This window comes from Capricornis sumatraensis, chromosome X, assembly GCF_032405125.1.
Source record: "Capricornis sumatraensis isolate serow.1 chromosome X, serow.2, whole genome shotgun sequence".
Classification (NCBI taxonomy): domain Eukaryota; kingdom Metazoa; phylum Chordata; class Mammalia; order Artiodactyla; family Bovidae; genus Capricornis; species Capricornis sumatraensis.
This window is the reverse complement of record NC_091092.1, coordinates 13,394,800-13,408,771: the sequence shown is the minus strand read 5'-3', so window position 1 is coordinate 13,408,771 and position 13,972 is coordinate 13,394,800. Positions and strand designations below refer to the sequence as shown.

The window sequence follows — 13,972 nt, the reverse complement described above, 5'->3', positions numbered from 1 at the left end:
GCAAGCAGGTTCTTTACCACTAGCGCCACCTGTATATATTATACTTAACCTCCTGTCCTTCATTTTTCCTGTAATAATGCATGGTGAACATGTAGTACACACGGAGCTACCTCATCCTTGCAAATGGACTCTACCTATAGTGTACTAAAAATATTAAGGGGGTGTTTAAGCAAAATATGGAGAAGGAAATGGCAACCCACTCCAGTACTCTTGCCTTGAAAATCCCATGGACAGAGGAGCATGGTGCAGGCTACTATCCATGGGGTCGCAAAGAGTCGGGGACGACTGAGCAACTTCACTTCACTGAGCAAAATATTTGAATGGACGTTTCTCAAAGTAAGATGTTTGAAGGACCAATAGTACATGAAAAGATGTCCCATACTCAAGTAAATTATCTAGCAAATGCTGCAGCTGTTTTTTTTTCTGAAGCTCTTGCAAAACACTGGTGTCAAAATATCAAATGATTGATTTTGGATACCATTATGTGCAAAAGGTTTCCCCCTTTCTCAGAGCTTTCCTATAGAGGGAACAGACCAGCTCTCCTCCTAGCTTTTGGCTTTTCCTTTTATAGAGGCAGTAACGATTATATATGTAAAGGATCTGGGGCTGACTTACAAACACACACACACACTCCTGTCAATTTCTCAGTGAAAAATTTTGCAGAATATTTTTCCTGTCATTAGTATCTTGATAAAGCCATGGTTTTTGCTCCTCTATTTCTTTAATTTTGTGTGTCACAGTAGCTATGTCTTACTGTAACTTCAAAGTTCCTCATAGATTATTTACTTGTAGTTTCTTAGGTGATGTTCTTTTCATTCAGTTAATTAGTATTCATTCAAAGTCCTATGTATTTAAATAAAAATTAGAATTATAAATTTCCTGTTTATAGTATACAGTATTATAATGCATTATCTGCTTTAACTTGGAATTATACATCAAAATCTGTGATGTTAGGAAAGGCTTACCATTCACATTAAGATTTGTTGCACAGAGAAAAGTGTTACTGGGAGAGGCAATCTGCCTTGAGTCCTGAGCATCCTTGTACGTTCTTCAGGCCCTGACCACTCTTCACACAGGCAGGCCATTTCTCAGAGTTTATTTGCAGCAAGCAAATTTGAGGCAGGAGGTAATGTCTTTCCCTTTCTGTGGACACAGCAGGCTTGCTTTTGCTTACTATGAAAGCAGTGAATTCTCCAAACTATGGGCATCTTTCCTAGAACACGGTGCACTGCATGTGCCGGCACCCATGACGGGCTGTGTCAGCTCATGGGACTTGATCATGGGGAACTGATACAAACCAAAATGAAGCCAAGGCTACTGCTTTTACCATGGGTAATAATGTCCTTAGGACTGGGACTCGTATTTGCCATTTGCCATAGCAAAAGCAGGTTAAACAGTAGCAGGTTTATATTAACTTGTTAATTTGAAGATAGGGTAAAATCTCAGATTGCACCCTTCTTGACAAGTGTTTCCAGATATTATTCTCTAAATCAATTATACCGGGGCAATATTTCCTGTCTTCCCAGGTGGCTCAGTGGTAAAGAATCCACCTGCCAATGCAGGAGACCTGGGTTCAATCCCTGGGTTGGGAAGATCCCCTGGAGAAGGGAATGGCTATCCACTCCAGTATTCTTGCCTGGAGAATTTCATGGACAGAGGAGCCTGGTGGGCTACGTTCATGGGGTTGCAAAAGAGTGACAACAGCATTTCCCACTAGGATAACTTTTGCCATATCTATGTACCATCTTTGCTATTAACATAGTATTCTACTTCATGTTGCTTTTCAAACTGACTCACTTATTTAATTTGAATATTTTTTGAAGGGGAAATTTGGGTACTTTTTTGAAAAGGAAACTTTATAGCACTGCCTTAATCTAAACTATCATCATTTGCCTTAAAGATTTATTAATATACATTCAAATAAATACATGAATATGTGTATGCATGCTAAGTTGCTTCAGTCGTGTCCGACTCTTTGTGACCCCATGGACTCCAGCCCACCAGGCTCCTCTGTCCATGGTATTCTCCAGGCAAGAATACTGGGCTGGGTTGCCATTCTCTCCTCCAGGATCTTCCCAACCCAGGAATTGAACCCACATCTCTTATGTCTCCTGCATTGGCAAGCAGGTTCTGTATCACTAACGCCACCTGGGAAGCCCCAAATACATGGATATTACAACTTAAAATATTTGTGTATTATCTGAAATCATCCCCAATAGGCCCTTCTACCTTAATCCCAAGTTATCTGATTATCTCCAGAGTAGTCATTGCTGGGACAAAGACTATCACAACCAATGTTTTTAGTTAGTGACTTTTGAAGTCTTACATTTTTCCTTTAAAAAGTTCCCATCAAGCCCTTTTGTGAGGGAAAAAAAGGAATAAAGGAAGTCTAGTGCTCTGACCTGCAATGGGACTGTTGTCCTCCTGGTATGCATGTCCAGGACAGCCTGGCCCTCAGCCTAGGAGAGTCGGTGCCTGCTGCAGGCTGGAGCAGAGAAACCAGTGTCAGATCATCTTGGAGAGGGGTGTGCCTTGGGGGAGTCCTTCCGTGTCCTGCCACAGTGCCACTCCTCAGTGCCAGGGGGCTGGATTCAACCAGTCTTATAATGCTGGCAAGTGAGTTCCTGGACCTTCACCTGCATCCATCAAGCTGCCATAACCTTGCAGAATGGTCTGAAGTGATTAACTGCCCCCAAAAAGAGCATCACAGAGGAAAAAAATAACACACTGTTGGTACAACTGTGATCCACAGATACACATATAGTTATGAAAATCTGGATGCAGATATAAATACATAGTAAGTCTTACACAGCACTTTCATACATTTCCAATAAAGAATGAGAATATCCCCAAATCTGACTTGAACCTCCCTTTAAAACTTACACAAGTCTAAGGGTATCTTTTGAGTTGGTGAGGAGGCCTGCCACCAGTCTTTTGGGGAGGGATCACTCACCCTAAGGAAATGAGACTCAGGAAGATAAACCAATCTTTAGACTCAGAAGCAACCCTGACTAAAGCATAATGTCTGTTATTCAGACTTATTTTCTGGTCGCAACCCTAAACAGACCCATTGTGTCTGAGTCCTATAGGGAAGAGGGGTTCTTTGATTAAAACCCCACAGTTGCCAAGGTATCAGTAAGATATCACAGCCCAAGTGGCCCTGCATAAACGTCTATCTAAACTGAAGAGATGGGCATTTTCCCCACTTCTGTAGATCTCAGACTGGAGAATCAAGCGGGTTCCGAAGAAATATGTTGGGCTTCACTATTTGAGATTTCTAGCACATCAGCAGTGTCAGGGGGCTGAGAGAATCTGAATGAAGGGGCAGAAATATCCAGTACATGTGGTAGTATCAAGGGGAGGGGCATAGAAGGTTGGGCAGGCACAGGAGGAGAGGAAAACAAAGGTGGTACCCACCTAACAGCTGTCTGGATTTTTTCTTAAGCACAGGTGAGAACTAACCTTCTCTCTCCAAAATACCTAAAACAAATCTCTTAAGGATCTGGCATCCTACATGGGCATATGGAAATAAAAGCCTATCAAATATAGCTCACAGTCAGTACCTTATTTGGTCCTCATGAGATCCCAGAAAGATCGTTATTATCTCTATCCTACAAATGAGAAAAGAAATTTATTTTTCTAGCTAAAAGGTCTGTTGGTAATTTGGAGTTCATATTTACTTCTAAAATTCTGCTAATAAATATTGTGTCTCAATGCCTTTAGAAATACACTAACTACTGTTGGTTACTCCTTTTTTGCTATAAAACTTTTATTATTTTTAACAATAAAGTGTGTACATTCTAGGAATAAGGAAAAATACAAATAAGCTGAATAAAAAAAATCACTCATAATCCTGCCACTGACTATATTTTTTGTCTTTCATCCTTCACATATTCTTCTGCGTATATATGGAATATACAAATGTACCCTTCCCTTTCAAAAATATGATATTCACATATTACTTAGTAACATTTTTACATTTTATATCCTGTTAGGAATCTCTTTTTGTACAAATGAGTAAAGCTCTCCTATTAAAAGGCAAAGACTTGTAGATTGGTTTGAAATACACAATGAGATGCATCTAAAACCACTAATAGCAACAAGTTAAAAGCAGAAAGATGGACAGAGATATACAGGACAACAAAAAAGAAAGAAATGTCAACATCAGAAAAAACAGAAATCGAGGTAAACTACATTACATAGGGGTAAGGATGGTTTCGATTAACCTTCCAACGCATCACTATAAGTTTGTTTCTGACTCTCCTTATCGCATCAATTTCATTCACATTTCTAAACATATCTTCCTTGCTTAAATGCCTGTTGTGTATATCTTCTTTAAATTCCTGGAGAGACTGAATCAGTCTTTCTCTAAAAGTTCCTTCTGTTTTTTCCTCCTCCTCTTGCTTTTCCTCAGGCTTTGGTACTTCTTCAAGTTTTGGTCCATTCTCATTTTCTGGTTTTTCTTCAGTTTTTTGACAGGGTTTCATCTTGTGTCTCCCTTTCTTTCCCTCTTCCTTTCTTTTCTTCTACTTATTTTTCTTTGAAAACAACTACTTCTAGGAAGCAAGAAGGATACGTCAGCCATCAGGGTTTCCCCTGAGCCTGCCATTCTCACCTCCATTTTCCACCTCCTCACCTCCCTCGTCCCTCCCTCCAGCCGTTTCCAAGGTTCTTCTCAACCATTTCTCTCACACAAGGCAGAACGCAAGACCCTCCCAGAAGACAAGTAAGCTGGGAGAAGAGGGGTGCGGGGGAAGAGCATAGGGGCCCACGACCTCAGTCCCTCCTTTGCCCACCTCCACCCCAGGGGTGTTGATAACATTTCCCTCATCTTCCTGTACGGATCTGGTCACTTTTCTTCCTGGCCTTTTCAGGATAGCAGACCTCAGACCAACGGGAAGCGGGAGGGGGAGGGGATAAGAGTGGGTGTGGGGCGAGCACTCGGCGGACTGAGCAACTCCACGCACTTTTCCTGTTAAGGTTCCCGGTTATGGAAACTTTCCCACCTTCTGTTTCCCTCATTTCTCTCCCTCTCCATAGTACAAGTTAACTCGAATTTTCCATCAGACAGGAAGTCGGAAAAACAAATTTCCAAACTATCATTAAAACTGGGGGTTGGGGGTGGGGGGAGGGGAGGTGTTGGGAAAGCGGTCTTAGGTGGCAGAGGATGATTATTTTTAAACTATCACAGGTCTCCTTGTCCTTCTTCCGGGACCCCTCGTCCCTTTCCCAAGGGTCATCATTTCCTGCAGACCTGGAGGTGGGAGGTGGAGAGATGGACTTTTCCAAGGCTCCCTTAAATCTCTGCTTCTAGGCCATCCCCACCCTAGTAATTCCCAGGCAGCCTCTATTTTGCCACCAACCTGAAAATTTTCAGCCAGTAGACTCCTTCTCCTTCCCCACCGTTGGCCCCACCGGCTACCGCTGCTGAAGGAAGCTGGTACCCAGACGGGAACAAGGACTAGACTAGCAGGACTTCTGCACACGTCGACTCCTGGTCACATGAGGTCTACGTCACCAGTGAGCTCTGGTCCTCAGTTTCCACTCCCACCAAAAGCGCGGCAGATGTGGGCCAGTCCTCTGCTCCCTCCCCGCTTGGACATTTGCCCCGCCCATCTTTTTTGCCTGTCCCAGAGGGGGAAAATGTTATTTGCCTTTCTCTGATTACTAGGGAGGGGCTGCATTTTTTCCTGGAGCTACTAAACTTTTCTACTTTCTTCAAGAATTCTTTTTTCTTGCCTTCTGCTCCCAGGATTAAGAACATTAACCTACATCCATTGCCCCTGCCCCAGCTTCCATTTCATCTGCAGTCTGGTCCTTGGTTGTTGTGGAATAGGCTTGGTTTGGAAGCGGGTTGTTTCTAAAAAAAAAAAAAAAGAGCTGAGTGGGGGAGGTCTGGGACAGAAGTATTATTTTTAATGTAGTTCTAAACTTTACTGTTAATACTTTTCTGTTGGGGTATAGCTCCAATCATTTCTTTTATTATGCTAATAGCTCCCTTGCCCGACTTGCCAGCCTATAGAAACCTTCCATTTTATACAACCCCTGACAGCACCCTGATAGCTGCTAGATGGGTTGCTGCCCTATTCATGAATTGTTGTATAAAGCCAATTAGTTCCTCACATTTATTCAGCTGAATTTTGTTTTTTCAGTTACTTTTTAAAAAATATAGAAAAGTATTAAGTAAAGTGAAAAACTACATTTAAAATATTGCTAAAATGTTTTGGTGTTAAAAAGTAAAGATAAAAGTTTTAAATAAATAAATAAAAGGATTATTTTTAGACAAGGATAATTTTTGGGGGGAGGGGAGAGGAAGAGACGGGCTTCCCAGGTGGCCCAGTGGTCAAGAATCTGCCTGTTACATATATGGAATCTAGAAAAATGGTACTGAAGAATTTATTTATAGGGCAGCAATGGAGAAACAGACATAGAGAAGAGACTTATGGACATGGGGAGAGGGGAGGAGAGGGTGAGATCTATGGAAAGAGTAACATGGAAACTTACATTACCATATGTAAAATAGATAGCCAATGTGAATTTGTAGTATGGTTCAGGAAACTCAAATGGGCTCTGTATCAATCTAAAGAGGTGGGATGGGGAGGGAGATGGGAGGGAGCTTCAAGAAGGAGGGGACATATGCATACCTTAGGCTGATTCGTGTTGAGGTTTGACAGAAAATAACAAAATTCTGTAAAGCAATTATCCTTCAAAACAAACAAACAAAAAAGAATCTGCCTGCCAATGCAGGAGATGCAAGAGAGGTGGGTTCGATCCCTCAGTTGGAAATGGCAACCCACTCTAGTATTCTTGCCTGGAAAAATCCCATGGACAGAGGACCCTGGCGGGCTACAGTCCATGGATTTGCATAGAGTCTGGCATGAGCAGAGGAAGGGAGCAGCGAGGGTTTTTTGAAGCAGACTACTTCTTTCTTTGGGGGATGGAGAGGGCCTATGTGACATTACCTTACTGTTGCTTGACCAGAAAATTCCAGGCTGGTTGATTTAAGATTACATTTCTGGGAAGAGGCTGAAACTGCAATTAGGTGAGATATTAAGTCTAGGTTTGGTATCATTGGCTTTAGCACAAGAGATGAAGTTTGGGGGTCTGTGGTTTTGTTTTGTTTTTAAACAAATTCATGTCTTTTTATAGTTGGAAAAAACAAAGACAGAATTACTTCAGTTAAATGAGTTAGTAGTGTATAGTCCTGAGAATAGTGCCTGGCATATGATAAGTGCTTTAGAAGTGCAAACTATTATTACATTTATATTTTTAAAAATAATTATATTAAGATTTCATTTGGGGAAAAGGATTCAAAATGAAAAAAAGAAATCATGTTTGACTCCAGAATCTTGGTGGTGATGTTTGCCAGGAAGTAATCAGTTTGGTCCTCTGATGCTCTCTTCCCCAGGTACGGAAGAGCCAATGAGCAAGAAATATGCCAACCTGGAACATTCACTTCTATCCTTCGAGACCATGTTCTAGATACCTAGGACCCTATAGTATCCTGCCCAAAGGACCTGGAGCGGAAATGCAAGACTTGCTTATGCCTCTTCCTCAGGTCTGTCCTCTTGAGAGTGAGTCCTATCCCCTGTGGGTTCACCCTAGGGTGAATACCTAAGAATTGATTTACAAGTTCAAATGGAATGCATATTGAAGTACTTAGCAATTGCCTAAGAACTAAACTCGGGTGCAGGAGGGCCGAGAGAAGCTACTCCACGTTCAAGGTCAGGAGGGGCTGCCATGAGGAGATACCCCTCATCCAAGGTAAGGAGCAGTGGCTGCGATTTGCTGGAGCAGCTGTGAAGAAATACCCCACGTCCAAGGTAAGAGAAACCCAAGTAAGACAGTATGTGTTGCGGGAGGGCATCCGAGAGCAGACACAATGAAATCATAATCACAGAAAACTAGCCAATCTGATCACATGGACCACAGCCTTGTCTAACTCAATGGAACTAAGCCATGCCGTGTGGGGCCACCCAAGATGGGCGGGTCATGGTGGAGAGGTCTGACAGAATGTAGTCCACTGGAGAAGGGAATGGCAAACCACTTTAGTATTCTTGCCTTGAGAACCCCATGAACAGTATGAAAAGGCAAAATGATAGGATACTGAAAGAGGAACGCCCCAGGTTCGTAGGTGCCCAATATGCTACTGGAGATCAGTGGAGAAATAACTTCAGAAAGAATGAAGGGATGGAGCCAAAGCAAAAACAAAACCCAGCTGTGGATGTGACTGGTGATAGAAGCAAGGTCTGATGCTGTAAAGAGCAGTATTGCATAGGAACCTGGAATGTCAGGTCCATGAATCAAGGCAAATTGTAAGTGGTCAAACAAGAGATGGCAAGAGTTAATGTTGACATTCTAGGAATCAGCAAACTAAAATGGACGGGAAAGGGTGAATTTAACTCAGATGACCATTATAGCTACTACTGCAGGCAGGAATCCTTCAGAAGAAATGGAGTAGCCATCGTGGTCAACAAAAGAGTCCAAAATGCAGTACTTGGATGCAATCTCAAAAACGACAGAATGATGTCTGTTCGTTTCCAAGGCAAACCATTCAATATCACAGTTATCCAAGTCTATGCCCCAACCAGTAATGCTGAAGAAGCTAAAGTTAAATGTTTCTATGAAGACCTACAAGACCTTTTAGAACTAACACCCCAAAAAGATGTCCTTTTCATTATAGGGGACTGGAATGCAAAAGTAGGAAGACAAGAAACACCTGGAGTAACAGGCAAATTTGGCCTTGGAGTATGGAATGAAGCAGGGCAAAGGCTAATCGAGTTTTGCCAAGAGAACGCACTGGTCATAGCAAACACCCTCTTCCAACAACACAAGAGAAGACTCTAAACATGGACATCACCAGATGGTCAACACCGAAATCAGACTGATTATATTCTTTGCAGCCAAAGATGGAGAAGCTCTATACAGTCAGCAAAAACAAGACCAGGAGCTGACTGTGGCTTAGATCATGAACTTCTTATTGCCAAATTCAGACTTAAATTGAAGAAAGTGGGGAAAACCACTAGACCATTCAGATATGACCTAAATCAAATCCCTTATGATTATATAGTGGAAGTGAGAAATAGATTTAAGGGCCTAGATCTGATAGATAGAGTGCCTGGTGAACTATGGACAGAGGTTCTTGACACTGTACAGGAGACAGGGATCAAGACCATCCCCATGGGAAAGAAATGCAAAAAAAGCAAAATGGCTGTCTGGCAGGCCTTACAAATAGCTGTGAAAAGAAGAGAAGCGTAAAGCAAAGGAGAAAAAGAAAGATATAAGCATCTGAATGCAGAATTCCAAAGAATAGCAAGAAGAGATAAGAAAGCCTTCCTCAGGGATCAATGCAAAGAAATAGAGGAAAACAACAGAATGGGAAAGACTAGAGATCTCTTCAAGAAAATCAGAGATACCAAGGGAATATTTCATGCAAAGATGTGCTCAGTAAATGACAGAAATGGTCTGGACCTAACAGAAGCGAAAGATATTAAGAGAGGTGGCAAGGATACACAAAAGAACTATACAAAGAAGGGCTTCATGACCCAGATAATCATGATGGTGTGATCACTCACCTAGAGCCAGACATCCTGGAATGTGAAGTCAAGTGGGCCTTAGAAAGCATCACTACGAATAAAGCTAGTGGAGGTGATGGAATTCCAGTGGAGCTATTTCAAATCCTAAAAGGTGATGCTGTGAAAGTGCTGCACTCAATATGCCAGCACATTTGGAAAACTCAGCAGTGGCCACAGGACTGGAAAAGGTCAGTTTTTATTCCAATCCCAAAGAAAGGCAATGCCAAAGAATGCTCAAACTACTGCACAATTGCACTCATCTCACATGCTAGTAAAGTAATGCTCAAAATTCTCCAAGCCAGGCTTCAGCAATACATGAACCATGAACTTCCTGATGTTCAAGCTGGTTTTAGAAAAGGCAGAGGAACCAGAGATCAAATTGCCAACATCCGTTGGATCATGGAAAAAGCAAGAGAGTTCCAGAAAAACATCTGTTTCTGCTTTATTGACTATGCCAAAGCCTTTGACTGTGTGGATCACAATAAACTGTGGAAAATTCTTAAAGAGATGGGCATACCAGACCACCTGATCTGCCTCTTGAGAAACCTATATGAAGGTCAGGAAGCAACAGTTAGAACTGGACATGGAACAACAGACTGGTTCCAATTAGGATAAGGAGTATGTCAAGTCTGTATATTGTCACCCTGCTTATTTAACTTATATGCAGAGTACATCATGAGAAACGCTGGACTGGAAAAAGCACAAGCTGGAATCAAGATTGCCGGGAGAAATATCAATAACCTCAGATATGCAGATGACACCACCCTTATGGCAGAAAGTGAAGAGGAGCTAAAAAGCCTCTTGATGAAAGTGTAAAAGGAGAGTGAAAAAGTTGGCTTAAAGCTTAACATTCAGAAAACTAAGATCATGGCATCCGGTCCCATCACTTCATGGCAAATAGATGGGGAAACAGTGGAAACAGTGTCAGACTTTATTTTGGGGGGCTCCAAAATCACTGCAGATGGTGATTGCAGCCATGAAATTAAAAGACACTTACTCCTTGGAAGTAAAACTATGACCAACTTTGATAGCATATTAAAAAGCAGAGATATTACTTTGCCAACAAAGGTCCGTCTAATCAAGGCTATGGTTTTTCCAATGGTCATGTATGGATGTGAGATTTGGACTGTGAAGAAAGCTGAGCTCCGAAGAATTGATGCTTTTGAACTGTGGTGTTGGAGAAGACTTTTGAGTGTCCTTTGGACTGCAAGGATATCCAACCAGTCCTTCTAAAGGAGATCAGTCCTGGGTGTTCATTGGAAGGACTGATGCTAAAGCTGAAACTCCAGTACTTTGGCCACCTCATGCGAAGTGTTGACTCATTGGAAAGACCCTGATGGTGGGAGGGATTGGGGGCAGGAGGAGAAGGGGACGACAGAGGATCAGATGGCTGGATGGCATCACCGACTTGATGCACATGAGTTTGGGTGAACTCCGGGAGTTGTTGATGGACTGGGAGGCCTGGCGTGCTGTGATTTATGGGGTTGCAAAGAGTCAGACACGACTGAGTGACTGAAGTGAACTGAAGAACTAAAGGGCTTCCCTGGAGGCTCAAACCTTAAAGAATCTGTCTGCAGTGCTTGAGACTTGGGTTGATTCCTGGGTTGGGAAGATCCCCTGGAGAAGTGAATGACTACCCATTCCAGGATTGTTGCCTGGAGAATTTCATGGACAGAGGAGCCTGGTAGACTACTGTTCATGGGATCACAAAGAGATGGACACGACCGAGTGACTAACACTTTCACTTTCAAGAACTATCCAGAAAGGTTGACCAATTCAGAGTCTATAACCTGGAAATAAGTGAGAAAGTCCTTGGGGGTAGTGTAGAGCTTGTCAAAAAGTGCTTTCACTGAACCTGCTTTCAGACAATAGCCACTGTCAATAGACATAAATACCCAGAAAGAGGAACAATGAACCTGACCCAGCAAGGAAGCTTAAAACAGGCCAGGGTAATGGTAAGGACATGGGGTCAGGATATAGTCAGACTGGTCTCTTCCCTTCCCACCCTCCATCTAGGTCCTGCCCACCCTGTGGGGCCTAGGTCAAGGTCTTTTACTTCCATGAGGCTTCCTCTGACTATTTTGGACTAACTGGGCTTTGCCTTCTTTGGGCTCCTATTGACCTGCAGTCCACCCTTTCCATAAGCCCTTTCTCTGAAAGGCCTTGATGATGGGGATTCTGCTTTTCCAACTATGTCATCTATTCACTAGTGTTTTTGAAACTATAAAATAGTGTATGAATGTGAACTAGATTTATCATGGTGATCACTTTGCCATATATACAGATATTGAATCACCATGTTTTACAGCTAAAACTAATATAGTGTTATATGTCATTTATGTGCTCACTTGTGCTCAGTTGCTTCAGTCTTGTACAGCTGCTTGCAATCCTAAAAGATGATGCTGTGAAAGTGCTGCACTCAATATGCCAGCAAATTTGGAAAACTCAGCAGTGGCCACAGGACCAGAAAAGGTCAGTTTTCATTCCAATCCCAAAGAAAGACAATGCCAAAGAATGCTCAAACTACCACACAATTACACTCATCTCACATGCTAGCAAAGTAATGCTCAAAATTCTCCAAGCCAGGCTTCAGCAGTTTGTGAACTATGAACTTCCAGATGTTCAAGTTTGATTTAGAAAAGGCAGAGGTACCAGAGATCAAATTGCCAACATCCACTGGATTACCGAAAAAGCAAGAGAGTTCCAGAAAAACATCTACTTCTGCTTTATTGACTGTGCAAAAACATTTGACTATGTGGATCACAACAAGCTGTGGAACATTCTTAAAGAGATGGGAACACCAGACCACCTGGTCTGCCTCCTGAGAAATCTGTACAGAGGTCAAGAAGCAACAGTTAGAACTGGACATGGAACAACTGACTGGTTCCAAATTGGGAAAGGAGTACATCAAGGTTGTATATTGGCATCCTGATTATTTAACGTATATGCAGGGTACGTCATGCAAAATGCTGGACTGGATGAAGGACAAGCTGGAATCAAGATTTCCAGGAAATATCAATAACCTTAAATATGCAGATGACACCACCTTATGGCAGAAAGTAAAGAGGAACTAAAGAGCCTCTTGATGAAAGTGAAAGAGGAGAGTGAAAAAGTTGTCTTAAAACTCAACATTCAAAAAATAAAGATCATGGCATCTGGTCCCATCACTTCATGGCAAATAGATGGGGAAACCATGGAAACACTGACATACTTTATTTTCTTGGGCTCCAGAAGGACTGCAGATGGTGACTGCAGCCATGAAATTAAAAGATGCTTGCTCCTTTGAAAAAAAGCTATGACCAACCTAGACAGCATACAAAAAGCAGAGACATTACTCTGCCAACAAAGGTCCATCTAGTCAAGGCTATGGTTTTTCCAGTAATCATGTATAGATGTGAGAGTTGGACTGTAAAGAAAGCTGAGTGCTGAAAAATTGATGGTTTTGAACTCTGGTATTGGAGAAGACTCTTGGGAGCCCCTTGTACTTGCAAGATCAAACCAGTCAATCCTAAAAGAAATCAACCCTGAATATTCATTGGAAGGACTGATGCTGAAGCTGAAACTCCAATACTTTGGCCACCTGATGCAAAGAACTGACTCACTGGCAAAGACCCTGATGCTGGGAAAGATTGAAGGCAGGAGAAGAAGGGGACGACAGAGGATAAGATGGTTAGATGGCATCACCAACTTGATGGACATGAGTTTGAAGCAGCTCTGGGAGTTGGTGATGGACAGGGAAGCCTGACGTGCTGCAGTTCCATGGGGTTGCAAAGAGTTGGACACGACTGAGCGACTGAACTGAAGTGAGAGAAGACTAGGATCCTAAGGGATCTGAGAATTGACAGCCAGTTTTGAATGGAACTCTGGGAGCCAAGACCTGAGCACTGTAGTGTTTTACTATTAATTTGGCTCAACTTTGCACTCAGTCTTTTCTCCCCTCCCCTCATATCTCCTTCTCCTTCTTTGTCTTGTCTCTGCTTCACAGCTTCAGTTTCCCCATCATGTTGCCCTGCTAATGTATAGGCTTTCTCAGGTACCTAAGGTACAAACCATCTTCCCACAAAAGTGCATGTACCCCACTAGCCCAAACTTGTACAAATTTGCATAGAATTTCAGGTGGTCCACAGACTTCCCTTTTTGAGAACACCTGATCTAAGTTAATTAATATGCTTAGTGGGTGAGAGTTCTTTGGAAGTCTGGCTGAAGAGCCATCTAGGCGGGGATGGACTGGCAGGCAGCAACCCTTTTGCAAGGCTAGACTTATCCTGGGTTTCCTGGAGGTAAAGAGGCCAGAAGTGAGAGGCCTAGCAGGCTGCATCCCTCTGACAGGACACACCTGAACTAACTCACATTTATAAAGATTAAAACGCTTCAAAGTGGAACAGATAGATCATTTT

At 42.4% G+C, this 13,972-nt stretch overlaps 1 protein-coding gene across 1 annotated transcript; it reads right to left on the bottom strand.

The window, feature by feature from the left end:
- Positions 1–3,808: 3,808 nt before the first annotated feature.
- TCEAL9 (transcription elongation factor A like 9) lies at positions 3,809–5,486 on the bottom strand. The gene is made up of 2 exons (XM_068962844.1): positions 5,364–5,486; positions 3,809–4,556 (listed from the first exon to the last, which is right to left on the bottom strand). Exon 2 carries the CDS (start codon positions 4,485–4,487, stop codon positions 4,191–4,193), a length of 297 nt encoding a protein of 98 aa, XP_068818945.1. The 5' UTR covers positions 4,488–4,556; positions 5,364–5,486; the 3' UTR covers positions 3,809–4,190.
- Between the last annotated feature and the right edge of the window lie 8,486 nt (positions 5,487–13,972).

Coding starts and splice junctions, on each gene's coding strand:
- TCEAL9 (XM_068962844.1), bottom strand. CDS start 4,487: ATGAAACCCTGTCAAAAAACTGAAGAAAAACCAGAAAATGAGAATGGA.